Source organism: Aedes albopictus, chromosome 1 (assembly GCF_035046485.1).
Source record: "Aedes albopictus strain Foshan chromosome 1, AalbF5, whole genome shotgun sequence".
Taxonomy (NCBI): Eukaryota; Metazoa; Arthropoda; class Insecta; order Diptera; family Culicidae; genus Aedes; species Aedes albopictus.
Genome location: NC_085136.1, coordinates 5,742,741 through 5,768,620, shown reverse-complemented (window position 1 = coordinate 5,768,620; position 25,880 = coordinate 5,742,741). Strand labels below are relative to the sequence as shown.

Below are 25,880 nucleotides of genomic sequence, written 5' to 3'. Positions count from 1 at the left end.
GTAAGCTCGGGATGATTATATTTATCCAAACATTGAGAGTAGTAGCTTACAGCCGCTAGTTTCATTCAAACAAATTATTGTCGTAAGCTTTTTTGCCAGAACACAAATTAGGAAGACGACACTTTACTAGAACTAACCTCCCGATGAACGTGCCTATTAATGACACATAATAGAAAAGTGAAAAGCTACAATTAAAAAAAAAAAGAATTAATTCACATTACTGACCATCAGTAAAGTTAGTGAACATTTGATTCAAATAGCAAACAATATATTGTTTTATTAAGATTTCAATAAAAGAACAAAACAAACATAAAAAATAATAACCCTTATAAAACTACAGAAGGATTTTGGAAATCTTAATGTAAACATCCGGGACGAACATAAGAAACAGCAAATATTCACTCATAGTTCGTCACAGACATCGATTTTATCTACACGTTATGGTTTCATTGGTATTGTACGAGTTTGCTACGTTTTGAAAATAAACATATTTAGGCGAATTCTACGTCTCGTTCTACGTCTTTTAAAAGTGAGCGAAATTTGGAACCCGTGCACGAAATTTGGCATTTTTAAACAAATCAAAACTAATGTTGTAACTATCTTGTATAATGTGAAGTTGCCTAATTTATATTTTTCTTGAGAGCTACAGTACCAGCACTAAATATTATCGAAGAAATTAATCTGATATACTTTATGGTAAAATTTCAGTCGTTTATCAAACTTTGAAAATTCTTAAGTGCACGAAATATGGGCACCTCACGGTATTTAGAGCATGCGCAAAGTTTGGAACAATCGAAGATTTTGTGTGCAAAGTTAGGAACAAGGCTATGAAATAGTTTTTATATTTTAAGTATTTTTTTGGTTAATATTATTATTTTTTCTCTAGTGCAGACTCAAAGTAGGGTCATTAGCCTATCGTGCAAGGAAATCGTTCATGAAATATTTTGTTCGTTTGTATTTTTTAGAACGACTCGAAGTTTGATTTTCCTTAACTGCGCAAAGTTTGGTGCGTACACGGTATAATCAATGCTGCACCATTGATTCGTTTTCAAAAATTGTTACTGATTTCTTTGAGTGCTTTTGAAACAAATTCTGTTCCGATAACCGTGGCTCGCTTCTGCCGATGAAAAAGACTATCGTAGAACTGTCAAAACGTCGCTCACCTCACACAAAACCAAAACATTCGCCTCTCGCGTGCACGCGAAAAAGTCCGAAAAAATATGGCTTCGCGAATTATTCAAACGTTAACCGGAGAAAATCTACTCCGCCGATCGGTCACCCTCCAGTGCTTCGTCCGACATGGCCATCGACTGCGGGGGAAACCACCGGGTGTAGCCCGCACGCTGGAACAACGCCTCGCCTGTAAGTAGTGGGAGCTGCCGGCGGGTCTGTTTACTGTTTCGTAATCACTGCTGCTGATGTTGCTCGCTTGTCGTTTTAGGTGAACGCGCCGTAGATCCGGAACTGGCCAAGAAGGTCAACATCGGATTTCCACACCTGAAACCGGCACGATCGGAGCAGCTGAAGGAGCGATTGGCACATCTGAAGGCGCAGCGCGCCAATCCGGAGCTGGAAAAGGCATCCCGCGCCAAGACGCGTGAGTATTTCTTGTGGAGATATGTTACAAGTGAAAGGTTCTCAATAATGTAATGATTTCAGTTACCGTTGACCCGGAGCTGGTCAAACAGGACTGGCTCACAACAAGCGGCCCATTCCACATCAAACGGCTGGCCGAGCACTACGGGGTGTTTGAACATCTGTACGGGTCAGCATACTTCGTACCGCGAGTACACTTGCAAATCGCCTTCAACAATGGGGATGTGGCCAGCCCAGTGTATTACGGCAATGTGCTAAAGCCGAGCGAAGCCTCGGCGGAACCAACGGTTCAGTTCGAAGCCAGTTTCAACTTCAGGGGTACTGCCGGTGAGGCTCAAGTCGGGGACAGTTGGTGGACTTTGGTGCTGACCAATCCAGATGGGCACTTCAGCGAACACGACAAGGAGTACTGCCATTGGTTTGTGTAAGTTAGCTAATAATTCTTTTCGTTTTCGCTGTATAACATTGAATAAATGAATTTCAGAGCGAACATTCCCAACGGTCAGGTGGAAAAGGGCGAGAGGATCGTTCCGTACATGCAGCCAATTCCACCCAAAGGAACCGGATTCCATCGGCACGTTTTTGTACTGTACAAGCAAGAGAAGAAACTCGATCTTAGCGAGTACAAAGTTGACGGAGAGAAGACTACGGATTTGGAGGCAAGGACGTTCAAAACGTTAGATTTCTACCGGAAATATCAGGACGATATGACGCCCGCCGGGTTGGCATTTTTCCAGTCCGATTGGGACACGAGTTTGGTGAACTTCTACCGGGATGTGCTGAGTAAGTAACAATTATTATTTTATGTACCTTTGCAGCTAAGGTTTTTTTAAACTAGGTACTATATCTTTCCCTGAATATCGTTTCTCGAGTGCTTAATTTTCGAGAAGCAATAGGCACATTTGGCCTAATCATTCATGTTGTTGAATCGATTCACTAAACCAAACTTCAGATATTGCGCAACAATTAACTGCATTTGTTGCGACAATTCAGGCAATGCAACCGGTTTCACTACTAGGCCGCTACGTATAACTTCTCCAGACATACACGTTGTAAAGGATTCGTAAACACATCTGGCCGATATTCATGTGTTAGACAGTATTGCAGGTTGATTATATTTTTCGCTTGTAAAGCCCAAACGAAGAAGCAGCTTTTTTCGATATGCTCCAATCTTCTCGCTCTCAGACATGTTGATACAAGTTTGAGTATCTTCATATTTGTCTTTTATCAGATATTGAAGTTTTCCCCCATTTCTTCTATGAAGTTCTTGATTCATTCTCTCCAAGCAAGTCGACCGAGACAGACGATCCTTGACGAGGTGTGTGAATTTGATTTTTTTTCGCGAACGGTTTTGAGAAAAAGAAGAGAAAAACTGACTAACCTATAGTGTTGCTGTATATAGTAGTGATAAGATTACATTAAGTTACTGTAAGTATTCTCCATTAAGTTGATTTTATAGGGTATAAGTTATTTAAGTGCTTTCCGGGAATATTTTGTACATAAGGGGGGGAATTGAAACATGGGAACATGATGGCGGAGGGAATTGGTGACAAGATGGCCGACGATGACTGGACACATGTGTTGACGAGGAAGTCGAAGGCTAGGCACAAAGACATTGATGATGACAGTGACGGTGATAGGAAGATGAAACGAAACAAAACGGATGACAAAAAACAAGCGAAAGACAAATACCAAGCAACGCGATGTATGACGGAAGACAACAACAATTCCAATGACGAAGACGTAAGTCACTATGGGAATACGGACGGAACAAATGAGGCAAGTAATACGGCTACACAAAAACAGACTGGAGCAAAGCCCAAGACGGACAATTTGTTGAAAAGACAAAACAAGGACAATACAGACGGAACCTACAATGACGGATGGATAAAAAACCAGCATTACACGACATTCATTATCCACAAGGAAATGAAAGACACGGACAAGAGCAACGAAGTCAAGTATCCGCACCCTATGGAAGTAGCAAAAATGCTAAAAAACATCGGAGTAACAAAATACAAAAGCATGAAGAGCGTAGGAAGGGGCAACTTTCAGATTAGTTTTGAAAAACCGCGGGACGCAGAACAATTGTTGAATTCCAAACTGCTCACTGAGAACTTTGGATTTTCAATTTTCGTGCCAACCAGATTTAAGGAGAGCATTGGAGTAGTAGGCGATGTTCCTCCTTCGATAACCGAACAAGAAGTGATGGAAAACATAGTATGTGAGAACAACATTAAGGTCTTCAAAGTTGAAAGAATCAAGAAGAGGGTAGGAGTAGAAAAGTTTCAACCAACATACACAATCAAAATTTTCGTGAGGGGGGAAATTCTTCCGAATTCAGTGGAAATCTATGGCACTCCTCGATATGTGGAACCATACGTTTTTCCACTGAAAATCTGCTTCAAATGTTGGAGGTTTGGGCATCGCGACAAATTCTGCAAATCGAAAGAAGTAAGATGTTGCAAATGTGGACTGAACCATAATGAAAAGGAATGCGAAGAAACGGAATTGAAATGTGTGAACTGTTCAGGACAACACAAAGCATCAGATAAGGAATGCCCGGAAAGAGCACGACAGGACCTAATCAGACAAGACATGGCAACGAATAAAACATCTTATTATGAGGCATCAGAGAAGTATCCCAAGAAACAAAAACAAGACCTGCAAAGTAGACTGGACTCTGTACGTGACTTTCCTCTCCTGCAAGACAGCAATGCACCAAACACTAGTAACAACATAAAACAAAGAAAACGAATAGTAAATCTGAAACCACATTTCATAACCCCACAAAACTCCTTCAACTCTCAAAATACCAAACACGAATTCCTTCCGAATCCATACAAAACCACAGAAATCGAAAAAATAACCCAAATGATCAAAGAAGAACTAATCCGCGAATTTAACCTGAACAAAATGTTTGACAAGATCAAAGCCTTACAGGAAATCATAATTAAAAGCACAAGCAAATCGGACACAATAACACAAGATCTATTATTAATAAACATCAGCAATGAACTAAATAAAATAATTAATCCGGAAGTCATTCCCCAACAAAAGGACTAAACAGAATTAATAATGTCAGACACACTGAGGAAATTGACAATAATTCAAAATAACGTCACAAGTTTACGACCGATAGACACACGAGAGTATATCAAAAGCTTTCTTTCGGACAATAACACGGACTTAGTAATTTTAAGTGAGATTTGGTTAAAACCCAATGAAACTTATAAATTTACTGGATATAAACTACTTACAGAAACCAGACCCACCGGTTACGGTGGAGTCGGATTTCTTATCAAGAATGAACTGGAATATAAACCCTTCAAATTACCAACATTACATCCAATAGAGTCAATAGCCATAACTACATTAAATACACAACCAAACATTTTGTTTATTTCGATTTACATTCCACCACTCCCAATCAACAACAACGACATAAAGGAACCTTTAAACAAATTATTTGACACTATAGAAAATTTTCAAGGATCAGTTATATTAGCAGGTGATTTTAACGCACATAACCGACTATGGAATCCACTTCACGAAAATTGCCCTCGAGGTGAACTTTTGGAACACTTACTAGATAACAGAGACTTAGTATTGTTAAACGATGGTTCGAGTACATTAATAAAAGCACCAAACACTGTCCCTTCTGCCATAGATCTCACCTTTGCAACACCGGATATAGCAAGCAAAATTAATTGGAAAGTTTTGGATGAAGATTTTTTCAGTAATCATAAAGTAATTGAACTCGAAATAGATAACACAGCAACCAAATATACATACAGAAAAGATTATTTTAATAAAAAACAAGCAATAGATGAATTAAATACACTTCAACCACATGCATTTCATACCCCAAATGATATAAACGAAATTGTAAAAGAAACTTTTGAAAAATGCACATACAAAAATAAACGGAATAAGAATAAGAGTCCCAAAAAATGGTGGACGGGTGAAATTAAGGAATTATTGAACAGAAAGAATGAAAAGCTAAAGAACTTTTATAGAAATCAGACTTACGAAAACTTTACAGAATTTAAACGAAGTAGAGCAATATTGAAAAGAGAAATACGTAGAGAAAAAAGAAAATGTTGGAAGGAATTGATAGATTCGATAGATGGAAACATGAATACCAAAACACTTTGGAACACAGTGAAAATGATCAGTGGAGGACGCCCGGCTAAAAATAATTTAAATCTTTTAAACAACAAACCACTTGCACATCAGTTTATGAACTTAAATTTTCCCACAATTACAGATAGTATTAACTTCTCTCCTGGACCAATAAATACAGTAAAAATCGATCACTTGGAAATCATTAAAATTATAAATTCTAAAAAAGATCACTCAACCCCTGGAATAGACAATTTATCCTTTTTTATATTAAAAAACCTAAAATTGAATTTAATCATCAGATTCACGGAACTTATGAACGAAGTACTAAATACGGGCGACATACCTCAAGACTGGAGATCAATTAGAATAATACCGCTTCTTAAACCCAATAAAGATTCCAACAATATTCAATCCTACAGACCATTAGCGATGTTAAATGTTTTGATCAAACTCATAAACAATTTCATTAAAAACAGACTAAATAAATACTTATCCGATAATAAAATTATACCAACTAACTCATACGGTTTCAAAAAACATACCTCAGCAATAAATTGCGTAAATACCCTAATAGTAAAAGTAAACGAAGCCAAAAGAGAAGGTATGGTGTTAGCAGCCACCTTTCTAGATCTAACCAAAGCGTTTGATAATGTAAACATTAGTAAACTTTTAACAATAATGAAACAACTAAACATTCCATCAGAAATAATCAACTGGGTGTACACATACCTGAAAGAAAGAATAATGATATTAGAGCTTAATGATGGCACGCAAATTATCCAAATTTCGAATAAAGGTTTACCTCAAGGATGTCCGTTATCTCCCATCCTTTTCAATATTTATACTAGGATAGTACATGAAATCACGAAACAAGGGGAAATTCTCATACAGTTTGCAGACGATTTTACTGCAATAGTCATTGGATTTAGTACTGCGGTAGTAGCAGAGAAAATGAACAATTTCCTTTCAAGACTGTCAATAGTATTCAAAAACTTAGGTATGGAAATAAACCCAAATAAGTCGGCCTCAATAGTATTCACAAATAAATTTGATCCAACCATCTCCATAAAATTAGACACATCGCCCATTCCAGTAGTAGAAAACCATAAAATATTAGGGATTCAAGTAGATCACAAGTTATCATTCAAAGCTCATATAAACAACAGTATAACAAAAGCAAAGAAAAAAATTAACATTTTAAAAATTATTAGTAGAAAACGTAGTGGAGCGCATCCAGACCAAATGCTGAAAATTTATAAAGCTGTAGTACGTCCATATCTTGAATACGGTTTAACAATAATAGGTTCAGTTCCAAAAACTACATTTAAAAAATTAGAAACAGTACAATTACTTGCCATTAGAACTTCTTTGAGACATTTAAATTCCACTCCAAACCAAGTAGTATTATACGAATCAGGAGAAATCCCTTTGAGAAAGAGAGCCGAATTACTAGCGTTGAAAGAAATTGGTAAAACTCTATTTTACAATAATAGTTTAATAGTGGATAATTTGCGTGAAATCATGAACTTAAACAGTTTGCCCAAACACACTTCCTACTTAGAAAGAACTGCATCTTTAAATAACTTTTTATATTTCCAACTCCTCCCGAAAACAAATCGTAAGTTCGACCAAACCATTCAAAATAAAGTCACAGTTTCAAACGACATTAAGGATCTCACTAAGAAAAAACTAAACCTAACAACACAAAAACAATTAGTATTACAATTAATAGCCAATAAATATAGAAACACTTATCAAATATACACAGATGGTTCAATTTTAAACTCTTCAGTAGGTTGCGGATACTATGACGCCCAAGACAAATTTTCACACAGTTACAAATTAAAACCAGGTTACACCATATTAAGTGCTGAAATAGTAGCGATTATTAATGCAATAGATTATGCCAATAATAAAAACATTGAAGAATTAGTGATTTTTACAGACTCCAAAAATACTTGCACATTACTCTCAAAACCATTCCAAACAGAAAACAGTTTGATAATAAAACTTTTAAATAAAATTCAGCAATCGAACATAAATAAAATTTATATTCAGTGGATCCCAAGTCACATAGGCTTAATTGGGAATGATCGAGCGGATCATGCGGCTAAGATGGGTACAATAAGGAGTACTGAGGAAACGTTAGGTTACACCTTGGAGGATCTATTCAATCTATTAAGAAAGAAGTTTACAGAGAATGGCAAGATATTTACGAACAAGTCTCCAGTGAAAAAGGCAAATTTCATTTCGAGCATTCTAAAAACATTAGTGGAAAACCATGGTTTAAAGGACTGAATTTGACTACAATAGAAACTATACAAATCGGACGAATTAGAACTGGACATGTTGTCACTAAAGACAAATTAGCCAATTGGAATCTTGTCCCCAATGCCCGATGCGATCATTGTGGTAATATTGAAAATCTAACACACATACTATATGAATGCCCTCACTACGATCAAATAAGACAAAAAGCATCAATACTTAGTAACAAAATTCCTTTAATTGAAATATTAACTAACAATAGACCCGGAGAGTACAAACAAATAACCAAATACCTGAAAGAAATCAACAAAAATGTTTGAGACTAATTTAAATGTCATGTAATCATGTCACTGATCTGTATCAGCAAATTACTAAAGGGGCTTCAGTTCGGTCGTCCCATTCATTTAAATTTAAAACACACATACAAAAGTGTGTTAGATTTCACAACCCTTGGCTTTATGGATCAAAAGGTCTGAGCCAGTAAATAAGAGAGAAAAAAAAAAAAAAAAAAGTTCTTGATTCAAATGAGCTCTTGAAACTACTCAGCTAGAGCGACGTACTATACTTTCGTGGAGCTCAACGAAAAAAAAGTCTGCTTTTTAGATCCCCCGAATATTATCTATCTCGAAAATGCATGAAGTAGTCAGAGTTTTATTTTTTGTTACGACAGTCTCTCAGTACATGGACAATCCAGCTTCCGATGATCCTAGGTTCAGTTTGTAGTTAATCAGGATATATTCTATTACTACATTTCGGCTTCTCAGGCAGTCGGGCACGGACCCGCTTTAGATGGGCAAAACCCAATCGCCTTGAATACCGAGTCGACCTTCCCATTCCAGACACGTGCAGATTAGCCTCCTCCTTATACGGCATAATATGCTTGCGTCCTCAACTACGTATCCCTACCGGATCGGCTGTCGCATCGCAGATTTCTTCATCGACTTCGCCGTTCAATTAAGCTGTCTACGTGCTTGATCAGCTTTCAGGTTTCGTTGACTGGCCACCATGAGTAATTGTAGGAAATTGATAATGTTATTCTAAAATAAAGAGTAGATGATTTGCTTCGGTGTCCCGAGGCATGTGCTCGTTGTTAGGGGCAACGAGAAGAAATGGTCATAGTAGTCGGGAACCTATTTGGAAGGCAGAATTGACTGAGACGTGGTGATATAAAAACGCTGTTTCAGAGCGCAAGTAATTGAATTACATTTTCTGTTCATCATCTGATCGTGGTTTATTGAATCCAGGATTGAATCTTACTTTGGATTCGAGCTAGGCCCTACAACCTGGCGACGAGGATGAACTTAGGTAAGCTTAAAAAAAAGCAAAGTTGAAGCTGGCTGAAAAGCGAAAAAAATGCCTGGGCTGGGAGAGTCCACTGAAAGAAGTTGCTTAAATGCGTTGAAATAACTGAAAATGTTCAGTAAACCCCGGACCGGGAGGGTCCACTTTGAGGAAATGCTTAAATGCGGCTACAGAACTGAAGGAATTGAGTAAATCCCGGACCGGGAGGGTCCACTATGAGAAGTTGCTTAAATACGTTGTAAAAGTCCCGGGCTGGGAGAGTCCACTGTGGTAATTCGCATAAATGCGGTGTAAATACTGAAGGAATTCAGTAAAACCCGGACCAGGAGGGTCTACTACCGTCTACCCCCGTTGGTTTGACCTCATCTAATCTGAACACTTTTTAATTTGACCCCCTCTAATCTGCACATCGTTCAAACTAAAAATAGTTCAAACGTCATTCTGCTCATGGAACGGGGTGAAACGGAACGCAGAATCAAAACAAAACAGCAAAAAGGGTTGCCATCAGTGTGTTTTTCAATGCGCACAGGGTTACTAGAAGTTCAAATTAAAAAATGAACCCCTTTGGTTTGCATGAGGTGTCGTTCAAACCAACGGGGGTAGACGGTATGTAAGAAAATGCTTAAATGCGCTGCCATAACTAAAAGAGGCAGTACAACCCGGGATGGTCCACTAAAGAAAAAAAATGCATGCTGGCAGCGCCTGGGCTGGGAGATTTAAAAAAAATGAAAGTAGATGAATTGATTGATTTGTCTTTATTAAAGAGACTTTCAGCCCGAAGTAGTGGAAAACGTTTGTTTGCAAGTGTCTTGTTTTGACAATTGATGTGGTAAAGTATGTTGCCTAGGATACCATTGTACTGCGTGCCTACTGTGATGGAATTCAAAGCTCATATTCAAATGTGATCTAATGCGCTGTAGGTATTTATGAGTGATTCTGGAATATGCAGATTGTTTTTGGTTGGTAATGTTTAATTCGTCCCCTTAATGCTAGAACTAGGTAACTGGTTTTGCGAAATCGCGAGCAATTTGGTTACATCTGAACGTTCACCACAATAAACAAAAGTTTGTCGATTGAAACTACAAAAACACATAATGATTCTTCTTTTAAGACCAACAAAGTGTTTGTTGTATAGCAGGATTAGTTTTACCAGCCATTTTTACTCGAACTTTCCAAAACGAGTTACCTAGTTCTAGCATTAACGGGGCGAATTAGTCAGCACTCGTGGGTTGTTCGCGATTCGCACAAATGGGAAAGATTTGAATTTTAATTATTATAGCATTCAAGGGCTATATGCTGGCGATATACCTAGCATAAGCTGCTGCCATTCCCACGCGGTCTCTGTCAGTAACAGGACTAACAGAACGAAGAAGAAGAAGAAGAATGGCTATATGCGATCTTCACAACATATGGATTCTACAATGAGCTGAAGCAATCATCCATATCAGCCAGCTTACAGAAAAGTGGTAAGATGACAGAGCTGAACATTATACCGCAGAGTTCTACTTACAATAGCTTTAATATCGGACGCTAGACTGAAGTATGACAATTTCATCCGAAAAAAAAAACTGCTGAAAAAAAGCAATTCGGGGAACACAGTGATTAAAACGAAAGTTGAAATGGAATGAATAAAGAAAACAATAAAAGGTTACATACCGTGAGGTCGCCATTCACCACTCATTTAACGGCATTTTCATAAAGTATATGACATTAAAAATCGACGTTTGCGAATATTAAGGGACGAATGACCTTCGGGTTAAAGTCCCTCGAACCCAACAAAAAAAGAAGAAGAAGTTTGCGAATATTGCACTTCAATTTACGTTAACAACTCAACAATTATGTTGTTATTATAGTAAAAATATAAAACGATTGTAAAATATGTTTACAGCCGAAAAAAATAAAATTCAAATGTGTAATCTCTTGGTTCCTATTACCGCTCATGCATCCATTCACCGCTCATAATGGATCCATTCACCGCTCACTGGATTATTTTTTCATGAAATCACAGAAACTATTCATTTATAAAAACAAAATAGCTTTTATTTACCAATGTAGGTATTGATAATTCATGACGTTCAGTTCATCCTGTTTTGTCAAAATGGAATCTTTAACGGGTTTTAACTGTTGGATATTTTTTCTGCTGTTTGCCCTGAACAGTTCCCATGCTGTCCTGCAGCGCAGTGTGAGAAATATTTTTTGAGGACGTGATTTCAGGTACACCCATATAAAAACTTTATGAAATGAAAGTTTTTTATTGTGGCAGCATGTTACCCAAAATGAGCGGTGAATGGCGACCTCACGGTATAAAATATAAATACAAATTTTCTCAACGAGGAGTGCATTGTAATGCGAATGGAAAGAAGTATCAGATGAATTAGGGCAGCAGTGTAGAAACAATGTAAGCTACCTCAAAACTAGCAACATGGGCAAACCAGAGCAACAGTATAAAGAAGTTTGTGGAATAGGGTAGACTCGCGGAGAAAATGACCAATGCTACAAAACTGTAAATAGGTCGTACTTGGAATAAAGAACAAACAATCAGAAAGAGATTTTGTAACGAAGCGTTTTACAATAAATACTTTATTTTACACTTATAAAAATAAAAAAGCAAAAGGAGGATTGTAGGAAATTGATAATGTTATTCTAAATAAAGAGTAGATGATTTGCTTCGGTGTCCCGAGACATGTGCTCGTTGTTACGGCAACGGGCAACGAGAAAAAATGGTCATAGTAGTCGGGAACCTATTTGGAAGGCAGAATTGACTGAGACGTGGTGATATAATGACGCTGTTTCAAAGCGCAAGTAATTGAAGAATTACATTTTCTGTTCATCATCTGATCGTGGTTTATTGAATCCAGGATTGAATCTTACTTTGGATTCGAGCTAGGCCCTACAGTAATGCTCGAAATGTTACTTGTTTCGCTACTGGGGCAGACGCCTAATCATAATCCGTGCCGAATTTATGCGTGCATTCTTGACCGTTTTCGTCTTAAATAACCATCTACTGCCGATTGCATTCTTGCCAGGGGAAAGTTTTACTGTATCCCATGTACCATTCTGCATTATCGCTCTTCATCCATAACTATCTTCGCAACACCTGCGTCGGTGTACCTACGTGGATTGGTTGACTTATTTCACACTTACCTTCAGTCCCTGGCGAATACCTATACGACTGCTCTCAGGCACAGGACTTACTTCAGCTGCATTGGAATCACTATTGGATGAAGACTGCTGTTTTGATAGAAGAGTTGGATGTGGACACTGTTTGCTTTGTAAAACCAATGTTCGAACTTGCTCGGTAACACGCGTTCTCTTGTTCTTGTGGCATGGGGTTTTTGCAGGAGTTTCTTGATTCCTTGAAGGGCTCTTGCCTCTTGCCAGAGTTCTGCCAAGATGTATTCCCGAAATTCTTCCAGAGATTTGTTCTGGGATTTCTCCTCCTGGAATTCCATACCAAATTCTCCTTATAGTTTCTTTCGAAGATCTTCTGAAGTTTTTTTTTACTTGCAGAAAGTATTCCTGAGAATTCCAGCAATTTTACCCGGGTTTTCTTCCGCGATTCCTTCAGGCGTTTTCTCGAGGATTGCTTCAGGAATTTGTTGTGAGATTGCTCCAGAAACTGCTTCCAAAATTCAGCCTAGGATTCCTTCCAGAAGTTCTATGCGAGATTCCTCCCGGAGTTCCTTCTGGGATTTCTTCCAGGAAACCTACAAGAATTTCTTTCAATATTCCTCCAAAAACTTCTTCGAGATCTTTCCAGGACCTCCTTCCGGTATTCTTTTAGGGACTACTTCTGAAATTGTTTGAAGAACTTCTTCTGGGATTTCTACGCTAATTCCACCAGGAACTTCTTCCAAAATTCCTCCGATAACCTCTTCCGGTATTCAACTAGGAAATCCTTCCAGGATTCTTTTGTGGGAGCTCCATCAGAGATTCCTCCGGGATTTTTTTCTATGCTTTTGCCTGCAATTTCTTCAGGAACTCCTTCGTGGTTTTCTCCGGGAACTTCTTCCGGGATTCCTTTTGGAACTCTAGCTGGGAGTGCTCTTGGAACTCATTCTGGAAAATTCTTTTGGAATTATTTTAGAAACTGCTTCCAAGATTTCTTCAGGAACTCTTCCCTTTGATTCATCTAGGACCTCTTTTCTGGATTCCTTCAAGCTTCGTTTGGAATTCCTGCAGATCCTTGTGGAACTCCTCTGGAAGTTCATTCTGGAGTTCTTTCAGATGTTTCTAATGAGAATTCTCCAGAAGTTTTTTAGGGAGTATTTTAAAAAGTTCCTCCTGTAGTTTTTGTTTACTTTCAGGCGTTTTAATTGGATTTATTCAACTTCCAAACTTATTCCAGTGATTGATTGTGCCCCTTGATTGTTGAACGGTTTACGGTATGTCGCATATGCCACCGCTTCAGCCCAAAATTGTTTTGTCGCCCAAAATTGGCTCGTTCATCGATTGTCCGGTTTACCCGTCCAGAGTTACCTGGAAAACCCGGAATCCTCAGGAAGTTTTATGTATCAAGGAAAAACCTGGAACACTCAAGGAATATTTTAAATACTCAGGGAAACTTTACACAGATACAGTTGTGTTCATAAAAATAGCAGTGAAAGCCGTTTTCCATACAAAATGGTCAACTTTGGAATGCTGTAACTTTGTTCTCCTATGAGCGATTGATCTGAAAATTTGACAGCAAACTACAAATGTGATGCATATTGTTACAGCAAAATCTGAGAATTCGAAGCACGTGGAAAAAAGTTAAACACTATGCGAAATTGATCAAAATATTTTTGATCTGGAATTCTTCCACAATTTTAACAAGGATTCTTCCAGGAATTCTTTCTGAAATTCTGTTGAAAATTACAGGATCCTTACTGGGTTCCTACAGTGAAATTTTCTGGAATTCTATCATAAATTCCTTCCGGCATTCCTTCCATGATACTTGCACGGATTACTCCCGAGATTAAATCAGAGATTCTTCCGAAATTCCTTTAGGAATTTCTTCCAGGATTTCTGCATTGGTTTTCCGAGGTTTCTTTCGGAGAGTCATTCAGGGATTTTTTCATAGATTCTTCCCGGGATTCCTTCTTAAATTCCTTCATTGATTTCTCCCGAGATTCCTTGAGGGATTTTTGTTGGAGGGGTAACCTGCGATCATCCAAGTACCTAGTTGAGTATTTGGCTACAAGCTTAGCAACCATTGTTTTGTATAATAAATCACAGATAATAAATGAAACCACAAGAGAAGCTTGGGAGAAGCTCCAGAAGGCGTTCCAGGATAACGGCTTGATTCGTCGTTTCCGTTTGTTGGACAAACTGACGTCCGTGAAGCTCGAAGAGATTGGATCCGTTGAAGACTACGTTGATGAACTGGTGACAACGACGCAAAATCTGAGTGAAATCGGATTCGAGGTAAACGATCAGTGGTTGGCGTCACTTTTATTGAAGGGATTACCGTAGTACTACAACCCTATGATAATGAAATTGCAAGCTTCCGCCATCGATCTGACTGCTGACGTTGTGAAAGCGAAGATACTTCAAGATGTGAAGTGGCCACTAAAGAGTTCTGGAGCGGAAGGAGCGTTATACACCAAGCAGAAGTGAAGGCATCCGAAAATTTAAAAATAGAACAGAAATTGTTTCACGTGCAAGAGGCCTGGACACTTCGCTGCAAACTGTCCACAGAAGCAATCAAGGGTAAGGCTCTTTGTGCAATGCTAGCCGTAGACCGAGGAAAGTAAGAAGATTGGTACTTCGATTCGGCCGTAAGTAGTCACATGACCAGATGCGACGAAGGTTTCAAGAAATAGGAGAATCTGGTGAACTCAATCGATACTGCGAACAATCAATCCATCAAGTCGGTGGCGAAAGGACTTGTCGAATTGGATCTGAAGGAAGGAAAAATGGAAGTTTCTACTACGAAGTGCTACTTGTTCATGACCTGGCAACGAATTTATTATCAATCAGCAACATTTGCAAGAAAGGATTGAAGGTTATTTTCACGGCAACAAAATGTGAAGTTCTGGACGACGATGATGACGTTATTGCTTCGGGGACGGAAGAAGATAGTCTGTACCGGCTCAACTAGAAGGCAGACAAATTGTTTTGAGTGGTGGACTCCAGCATCTGGCACAAGCGCTTAGGACACCTAAACCAGCTAAGCACATGCCGAGCGATTTATTATTCGTGGAGCATGGTTTGTTATGAATGCTTGACGACAAAATTCTAACGTTGTTGCTATGATCGCGCGATGCCTTCCAACCCCGACACATTTGGGATCCTATCATGATCACTAGATTTCCATCCTTGCTGAAGACCGCATTCAAATCGCATGCCTCAATAATTAGTTACCGATTTTTATCCAGAATCTAAATTTTAACTCATAATAGTTAAACTATTCGGTGGGCATCACTGCATTTTGCAGTGAAACATAGTAGCCATGATTTCAGTATGCTATCTTTGGCGCCATATGCAGCAATGTTGCCTGCTGGGAAGCTGGAGGATCACTGATAAAGTTTGTCCAGTTGGATACAAATCCATAACTAATTAATGAAACGTGCGATTTGAATGCGGTCTTCGGCAAAGTTGTTCCTGGTAGAGTAGCCTAGGATTACCAAGGGTCAACTAACCCTCTAGAGCACTTAGGAAATGCGATTGAATGAAAAACATCGTTTTCCCATAGTAATTTCCATACAAACTTTGAAGCGCTTGTTCAGTCTCAATTTTCAACCAAATGAGCTCAAATTTTGGGAGAAGGCATAGAATCTGGTTACGAATCGAATAAGCGGTGTGGAGCAAAAACGATGTTTTGAACCATGCTAGTAAGCATGCCCGGGACACTTTTCACATTAGCGCAACAAGAGCGGATTACTGGATTTGGTGCATTCGGACGTCTGTGGGCCAGTTCAAGTTTCATCCCTTGGAGGAAACCGATTCTTTGCCACTTTCATCGATGATGCAAGCCGAAAAGTTTTCGTTTACTGTCTCAAGTCCTTGAGGTGTACGAGCAATTCAAGTCTTACGTGGAACGGAAAACAGGGCGGAAATTGAAAGTTCTTCGCATAGATAATAGAACCGAGTACGTCAATTCAAGAATGCGGAAGAGCATGCAGCGAGACGGCATTGTTCATCAAACTAGTTGTTCCTACACACCAAACAAAATGGAGTTGCTGAGCGGATGAACCGCACGTTGATTGAAAAAGCAAGATGTATGTTGAACGATGCTCAACTACCGAAGAAATGTTGGGCAGGAGCTATTTCCAAGGATGGGAACACTCACTTTTAAAGAGTTACATTCACTTGCTGTTTTCTCAGCTCAAAAGCGTCCAATCAAGAAACGATGTACCGTGTGCGCACCTAACTTTGCGCAGGTCCAAACTTTGCGCATTCTTGTAAAATAATTAAAAAAATAACTAAATGTCAACATTTTCACCAGTTTAATCATTGCACTAGCATTGTGTAAACATAAGCATTATTTGACGAAAATTATATTACCATAAAATCTTTGTTTATGTTGAATAATAAACAAAAAATACACAAAAACGTCAAAATTTGCCTCGCCTTAACACGGCTGCCAAGAAGTAACTCTACTAAAAATCAACATTTTCCTCGATAAAACTGTGCAACGATGATTAATTTTGCAGTTAATTGACAAAAAAGGTGATATTCTAGTAATATCAATCACAGTTCGTAATATTTTTTTCAATTTAACTAGTAAATAGTTGTGCGCAATGTTTGGAACCAATATTTGCACTGTGTTCCTATTTTTTGCGCACTTTCAGTAAATGCATGATTAACGTGAATACATGACTATTAACCATTAAAATATTATGTAGCAATTGTATTGACAATTTCAGGCCTGCCGGCGGTTAGGTACGATTCAAATATGACGTCCACCATTTTTTTGAATTTTAGAACCCCCTCCTCCCCCGGGTTACCCCGTCACGCTTCATAGTACCTATACCTAATACATGGCATATCACACTTTTTCAGACAACTCCAACCCCACCCCCCTCCCATTAAAGATGGACGTCATATTTAAATGATCCCTTATTGTTCCTATCCGTAACGATCACTCCATTTAGCAGGAAGCTTTTACCTTTGATCTCTACCCACTGGAAAACCCCTCATGAATTTTGGATTGTTCACAGGGTAGGTGCCTAGTACGAACCGCAGACGAATTCAAGAACTGCCGGAGGCCTCCGTCGCCCCTGTCTCGTAGGACAAAGTATTTCAACAAAGATCACTACCTGAATAACTTTAGTTCAATGGGGAAACATTAAATAATAGTATTTTTGATGACTTTTTCAAGCAATCCATAGCATGCGTAAAGTTAGGCACACCATGCGCAAAGTTAGGAACAATCGAAGATTTTGTGCGCAAAGTTAGGAACAAGGCAATGAAATAGTTTTTCTATTTTAAGTATTTTTTGGTTCATATTATGATTTTTTAAATATTGCAGACTCAAAGAAGGATCATTAGTCTATCGTATGAGCATGTTGTTCATGATATTATTTGTTTATTTGTATTTTTATAACGATTAGAAATTTGATTTTTCTTAACTGCGCAAAGTTTGGTGCTTACACGGTATGTTTTAATTACCGCAACTGAGGAATCTTCTGGATTTCACGTGTGGAGTTAATAAGGAACAACCTATTCGTTCGAGTTCACAAGATAGAATGAATTCACTTTATTTCTCCTGATAGTAGCTGACCGATGAAACACCGATCGATCATCCGAACGCATACGATGTCTGACACTTACACGAATGCTAATCTTCGAATGCGCAGGGTGCGCTAGGGGCATGACAATCCTTCCCCTTTTAGCATAAAATATGTTTTTCAGAAATGACTTTTGTCAATGCTTCACGAATTCACTTATATACTAAATTAAACAAAAGTGAAAAATTGAAAAGAAAATCTGAGTTTGCTTTAAATTATATCGACATAGCAAATTTTCGCCAAAACTTAATCGTAACTAAAATCATCACAGCGATTTAACTTTCTATTGCGTTTTGATCTTCTAGGTTCCGGTTGCTCTGAATCAGATAGCTGTCGTTTCCACTTTCTGTTTTGTATACTTCCCCTTGGAAGCACCATCGTGTCGGTTTCGCAACCCTGCAGTCTCGGACCTGAATCCTCCGTTGTGTCGTCTGTTGTTTGGGTTTGATCGCTCCTTGTGATGATGACGTTTGGCCTTTGCCCGTGCAACTCGTCCTTACGAACTCGTATTTGGTTTCGATGTGCCATTACCTCTACGTTTCCAACACGTATCTGAAAAGTATTGTGGGAATATTTTTTAATGAAAACTGCCTTTAACCATCTCGCGTGATGGTGGGGATTGTGATTTTTATACCACAAGTCATCCCCAGCCATCAGATCATCTATTGCATCTTTTGAATTCTTCGGGATTTTCCCGGCCGAATGCTCTGTGATGATATCATCAGTTGGTTGTGGCTCTGTTAAAAACTGTTTATACTGCTTTTTTGGATTAATAAGATCTAAGATAGTCTTTGGCGCATAAGAAAATATCCTTTCAGACGGAAAATGACCGTCACTCGTCATATTGTTATTTCTGAAATTGAACAGAAAAAGACTTATCTGGTCCTCCATATCTAACTCCTTTATATCAGGTTCCATTAGGAATTTCTTCAAAACTTCTTTCACGGTTCTCACCAGTCTTTCTGCTTGTCCATTACATTACAATCCTTCTAGTTGTAAGGCGGACTTTTCATCACCTTAATACCCTGCTTTTCAAGGAAGCATTTGAAATCATTGGAATTAAAAGGAGGACCGTTGTCAGAAACTAAAACATCTGGTAAGCCGAAACGAGCAAAAAACGCTACCATCTTTTTTAATACTCTTTTGCAATCAGTGCCTTGTCCCATCAACTCTATTTCTATTCATTTTGAGAAACTGTCCACAATGAGTAAATATGTGCGATGCTCAAAATGAAAAAAATCTACATGCACTCTGCTGAACGGTCTAGTGGTTGGTATCCATTTGGATGAGCTGTCTGATTTATGGGGAATAGCCATACTGTTACACGTTTCACAAGATGCCACAAACTGTTCTATATCTGAATTTATCCCAAACCAATACACCATACTTCTTGCCAATTGCTTCATCTTAACTATACCCGCATGGTTATTATGCAACAGTTTTAGGATCGGCTTTTGATACATTTTTGGCACAATAACCCTGTCTTTATACAGCAAACATTCCTCGACTGATTCCAAATCTTGTTGGTTTGCAAAAACTTCCCTGAAGCGTTTATTTACTCTTTCTGGCCAACCTTCATGGATAAATCCCTTGATTTCTTGTAAATACTCGTCATTCTTGGTTGCCTCTGCTATCATTTTGTAATCAATTGGTATATTCTTACTGAAATTTATGCTTTTAATAACTTCTGTGTCTATCTCATCAGGAACTTCTTGCGCCAAGGGGAATCTCGAACAAAAATCCGCATTCCCCAGCTTGTGCGATGGTCGATAAATGATATCAAAATCATAAATTGATAAATCTAATATAAATCTTTGCAATCTTGTTACGTAAATTGAGTTATTACCAGTTTTTCCGAAAATTCCGACGAGCGGTTTATGATCTGTGTAAACCGTGAAATGCTGGCCGTATAGATACTTATGAAATTTTTTTACTGTACAAACCAGCGCTAACGCTTCTAAGTGTAATATTGGATACTTTTTCTGGGCTTGATTCAACGAAAACGAAGTAAAACTAATCGGTTTTTCTTCGTCATTTACTATATGTGCTATTAACCCGCCGAGACCATAACTAGATGCGTCAGAGATAACTACGATCGGCTTCTTAGGATCATAAAATTCTAAGAAATCAGTTTTTATTAGAAGATTTTTGCTCTCTGCGAATGCTTTCTGACATTTGTCATCCCACACGAATTTCACGTTATTTTTTAGCAAATTATACAAAGGGTATAGCTTTGACGATAGATGCGGTATGAATTTGTTGTAATAATTCAGCAAACCCAGATAAGATTTCAGTTCCGACTCGTTTTTAGGAGCCTTTGCTTTCTCTATGGTTGAAATCTTATCTGGGCAGGGCATTAACCCCTTTTCACTAATAATATGTCCCAAGTGCACAAGCTCATTCACAAAAAATTTACATTTATCAAAATTAACTTTAATGTTTGCATTGGCCAACCTATCTAACACCAATAACAGATTTTTCATACAATCCTCAAAACTTTTACCTGCAATCAACACATCATCCAAATAGCACGACACAAATTCCAAACCTTCCAAAACCTTATCCATTACCTGCTGACAAATAGAGGCGCTGGATGATGCCCCTTGAGGGAGCCTATTGTATGTATACAGTCCTTTCATTGTATTGATAACCACAAATTTCTTGGACTTTTCCACCAATTCCAGTTGAGTGTATGCTCCCTCTAAATCAAGCGCACAGAAAATTTTACATCCGACTAAATTTGCAAAAATATCCTGTACTGTTGGCAATGGATATGTGTTGGGTATAATTGATTTGTTGATTGAGACTTTACAGTCAATAACCAATCGAATATCGTTATTTTTCTTCATCACAATTACAATAGGAGAAGCCCATTCACTCGTCTCTATTGGCGTTATAACCTTCTCCCTTTCTAATTTATCCAAATATTCTGCTACTTTATCTTTCAGTCTATACGGGACGTCGTAAGCCTTTTTAAAAATCGGTTCCTCATTTTTCATTATCAACTGAGCCTTAAAACCCTTAATAGGAGTTGAAAAACTTTTCTTAAATACTTGACTATATTTGTCCTTTATCTGTTCCACAGCCATTTCGCTGCTCTCAGTTTTCAAATTATTAATTACCATAGAATTTGCAAAAAATTGTCTCCAATCTGGATAGAACACATCAAGCCAAGTTCGGCCAAGTAAAGGGAAAAAATCATTGTCACAGTATAGCACTAGCAACTGCATCAACTTTTCTTTTTGATTAAATTTCACTAAGACATTGGCCTCTCCTTCAATTTTAAGCTTCGCGCCATTTACCACAACCAACTTTTTAGCATATTTACGTAAAGGTTTGGAAAACAAAGAAAAGTATCGATTCTTACTAATAACAGAAACTGACGCTCCACAATCTATTTCCATTTGTAAAGGACTTCCATCGACATACACAAGCACTAAACATGGATCACTTATCTTATTAATGGACGAGACCAACATACATTCCAATTCACCTGAATCACTTTCCTCTCCATCCGATTCGTACGTTTGCATCCTTCCCATTAGTTCCGCTATATCATGGTCTGTCGAAGGTCCTGGTGAATCCACAAGATTAACAGCATCTCTATGAAGGTTCTTGAGCTTGAAACATCTTCTCCTTATATGGCCCTTCAATCCACAAAAGTTGCAGATCATCTGCGAATAGTCTGGTTTAGGCCTCGTCATGTCCCTTCTTTCTTGCCTGAAATCCGTTGTTCTCGAACCATATAGTCGCTCTCCTCTTCCTTGTTGTCCGTAATCATAAGATCTCACACCCAGTCGGCTTTTCACAGGACCTCTGCTGCTTCCGGCACCTCTGTTGTAGTTGTCATCTCTATATTTCCTAGCCAACTCCAGAGTTTGCCTCAGTTTCCCGTACGCTTTTCCTTCCTGTGCCCCTAGTGTGTTCCGAACTGCCGCTATTTGTCCTAACCCTGCGTTTTGTTGATCTATTGCGGTACCTGCATTTGCCCTTGCAACCTCCCACGTAACGATGATTTTCTCAGCGCTTGCTAGAGTAAGCTTCTCTTCACTAAGTAGTCGCTGTCGTAAATTTTTGTCTTTTATTCCCGCTATGAGGCGGTCCAAAATGGCAGTTTCTTTAAAATTTGCAAAACCACAGAATTCCGCTTGTAATTTTAAAGCCAAGACGAAATCCTCGGTAGTCTCCTCAGGGTTCTGAATTCTCGTGCTGAATTTGTAACGTTGAACCAAGTCTGGTTCTATTTTGTCTAAGCGATTCTTCAGCTTCGATATCAAATCATCAAAAGCTGCCTCCTCGAAATTACCCGCTGGGTACAGCAGTTTAATCTCATCAAACATCACTGGCCCGCTTAGCGTTATGAAATAGGCCATTTTGTCATCCTCACTTATTTTATTGACCTTGAAAAAGAACTTCAATCTAGCAAACCAATCGTTGAAGCTGGTGCCCCTACGATACGGTTCAATAGTACAAGCCACACTAGAACTCATGATTAATCGGCGCTGTAGTTCCGCAACAAGTACGATTTATGAATCAAAATAATATAAACACGGGTATTACCAGTAATTCAGCCAAAAATGGGAAAAATAAGAGTAAAACAAAATGGATCACAATCAATTGTAGCAGATTATTAAAAATGCCGGTTTTTCTTTGTTCACTTTTAAAAAATTCAATCAAAAAAATTGACTTACCAAAAATGTCCTTTTGACCCTTGCCAACAACGACGGTCGCCGTACGGATACCTTCTGGTGCGAAGCTAGTCCAGATGCACGCGCCTCCTCTGAGAATCCGATGATCTGCTTGGCCGATGGTGATTTCAATCTGATAAAGGCTCACGTCCGAGCTGTGCTTTAACGTACTAATTACGTCGACCAGCAGTGTGCGGCAGAAATTGCCGAGTTGTATCAGATTTCAAGAATTGGCAATCAATCACGTTTCCGGATCAAACTATGCAGTCCAAGCATACAGCGTGTGGCAAGGCGTGTGGTAGAATCACTCGATTATTAGTTTTAATCTCCGTCAAAAAGTCTGTTTCAAAAAAAAAAAAAAGGAATGAAAGCCTTTTATTAAAATGAAACAAAAGAACTTTTTCTTCAAAGGGTATATATGCAATAAAAAAAAGTGGTCCACCCTATTCAATAACTCTGTCACACAATCGAAAAGGCCTTTTCATTATCTTACCACATATTGTTAAGCACAAACCAAGCACAGTTTTCACACAATGTCGTTCAAAATGGTGAAGGTGACGCCAGCACAATGTCGGAAAGCGCCCTTTTCACGTATGGTTATACTTACGGGGATATATTTTACCACCGAAAAGGCGACTTTTGGCGGGCCGCGTCTCAAACCTTGAAGATAATATCCGGAGCGGTTGCTCCTTTCGTTGCCTCACTGGTCCTGTTCCCTGAGAAATGCAAACGCCAGCTGAAGATGCACCACTGCTGCTGCTTCGTGTACGTGCCGAGAGTAACGTAGACTTTCTTTTTTCTTTTACTAATGGTTTCTGCACCAAACTACTTTTTCCTCGTACGCCACTTTTAATTACCGCAACTGAGGGATCTTCTGGATTTCACGTGTGGAGTTAATAAGGAACAACCTATTCGTTCGAGTTCACAAGATAGAATGAATTCACTTTATTTCTCCTGATAGTAGCTGACCGATGAAACACCGATCGATCATCCGAACGCATACGTTGTCTGACACTTACACGAATGCTAATCTTCGAATGCGCAGGGTGCGCTAGGGGCATGACAGTATGAACAACTTTTTGCTTGTGATTTGGTCTAAAAGTTTGCCGAATAGAGTAGGGGTCGCACACACATACTTAAGTCGTGAGGGAGCTGCGAAAGCAACTCTCCACGAGGTGAATGTAAGTTACACTCATCTTGTTCAGTAGCAAGAGTTGTCATGCTTTGCAGTCGAAATACGCGTATCTGTCAAAGGATAAGCAACATAGGGCGGAATTAAAAGGTACGAAACTGATTACACTCATTCGAAGGTTATTTGTTTTTTTTTTTTGTTGTGATTGCTCCCAAGATTCTTTCGGTGGCTCTTTCAATTCCCCCTTCTTTAGAAATGTTTTCTTCATTGTTTTCTACCGAGATTCATTTAGAGTTTTTTTTTAAGTATAAATTCTTCGATTCTTTCAAGGATTGCTCCAAGGTTCTCTTACATTGAATTTTGTTCAAGAATAAATCCAGGATTCATTTAGAGATCTCTACATAATTAATGCTATAAGTCCTGAAAGTTTTCGTACCACTGGATTCTTACAGATACTTTTTCCGGGATTCCAGCGAGGATTACTCAATGTGGGGGAATGGCGATACTTCAATTTATATATAAAATAGATATAAAAAATACAACGAGATTTATATATTCTTCCTTACAAATAAGGCTGTTACAAATTTTATTTTGACTTTTTGTCCCCCCCCTCCTTCAAAAATTTTTGACTGAATTCTGCATTTTGAGGGGGCAGATAAAAAAATATTTATCAAAATATCGGGTCTTGCTAAAAATTCTTTAACAAAACCGAAGAGTTTTTAATATTTTTCAAATTAAATGCTTTATTATTTTTATCCCCCCCCCCTCGACCAGTCAAAGAGTGGTAGGACAAAAAGTGAAATAAATATTTGTAACGGCCTAAATACTGCAAAAACGTGTAAAATCGGAAATAATAAATATGGACTTTGTTTTACAAATTTAACCCTTTGGAGACGGATGGGTCACATTAGCCCAGCCCAGTAAACCGACCTTAACAAACGTGTTCCAGACCAGCGAGGTTGCATCCGGAAAGGCGAAAATGCCTTCTCCAAAGGGTTAAATGACAGCTAATCATTCCTGATTTATGCTCTTATAAGCTACTTAGCTTCCAACAGGGAAACATTTGGCTAATTCTACTTTTTCGCGTTATTCTGTTTCCAATAGAAATGAAACATCCCGTCTTCGAGTACGACTTCCCTGCACCCTACATCCGGGACCAGGAGTGGTTCCCACTGCGGAAGCCCTTCAATCTCTACATGGACAAGTACCGCGATCCGCTGCAAATCAACAAAGAATACCTCGCCCGCAAGCTAGCCAAAACGCATCCCTTCGATGGCCCCGAGGCGCCACTACGTTTCCCCAACGCACATCCGGTACGGGACGTGCCTTCCTGGCAGCGGACTGAAATCAAGAAAGATCGACGCGGCTGGGGCAGGATCAACGACATATAAACTAGTCGAATGTTAGGCAGAGAAAGAAATAAAATAAAACACTGTTAAAAATCTTACATTTGCCATCTTTTATTTTCGATTATGTGATAAAACACCTCCATGCTCCGACAAACAAAACAATCATTTCGGGCATTATGCAACGGCGTTCATAAAACGACAGTATGGCAAACCACTTTCACTACCTACCCCTTGGGGGGGAGCTAAACCAACCGCGGCGTAAAACGCAGCGAACGACGAACCCCATTCGTCAATCATTTGTTTGGTGTTTCAGCTCTAAATTAGTTCCTTTCGTCCGTTCGTCCGTCCGTCATCAGTCACACACAGTTGGTAGGCGCTGCTGCGTTTCCAAAATGCGATCATTTCCAAGCGTCCAAGCAATCCATTCGATTTAAAATTCATCACTCAATTCAATTCCTCTACGACGCTGACGCTTACGAACGGCGAAGCGAGCAATGGATCGCCATATCAAATGCTAACTAGATAGATTGCGCATGCGCCTACTAAATACCTGCGAATAAACCGCCTACTACGCACCTCTCAGCTCGGTTGAACAAAATGCTCGTGCGCAAAGCTAGAGAGATTATGTACGCAAACGCAACTGCTGCTGGAAGTACCTATACCTTACCTACCTATAGAAAGAATGGATTAGCATAAAAATGCT

General features: G+C 38.8%; 3 protein-coding genes across 3 annotated transcripts in view; 2 read left to right on the top strand and 1 right to left on the bottom strand.

Annotated features, from left to right (window-relative positions):
- The window catches only part of LOC109405351 (solute carrier family 53 member 1-like), a 553,430-nt gene that overhangs the window by 88,139 nt on the left and 439,411 nt on the right, over positions 1 to 25,880 (top strand). The gene's annotated exons all lie outside the window — the stretch shown is intronic.
- Positions 1,142 to 25,275, top strand: LOC109397826 (large ribosomal subunit protein mL38). The gene is made up of 5 exons (XM_029853743.2): positions 1,142 to 1,362; positions 1,442 to 1,597; positions 1,660 to 2,020; positions 2,081 to 2,379; positions 24,933 to 25,275. Exons 1-5 carry the CDS (start codon positions 1,221 to 1,223, stop codon positions 25,217 to 25,219), a joined length of 1,245 nt encoding a protein of 414 aa, XP_029709603.2. The 5' UTR covers positions 1,142 to 1,220; the 3' UTR covers positions 25,220 to 25,275.
- LOC109400988 (uncharacterized) lies at positions 17,948 to 23,770 on the bottom strand. The gene is made up of 2 exons (XM_062843169.1): positions 21,502 to 23,770; positions 17,948 to 18,560 (listed from the first exon to the last, which is right to left on the bottom strand). Exons 1-2 carry the CDS (start codon positions 22,496 to 22,498, stop codon positions 18,505 to 18,507), a joined length of 1,053 nt encoding a protein of 350 aa, XP_062699153.1. The 5' UTR covers positions 22,499 to 23,770; the 3' UTR covers positions 17,948 to 18,504.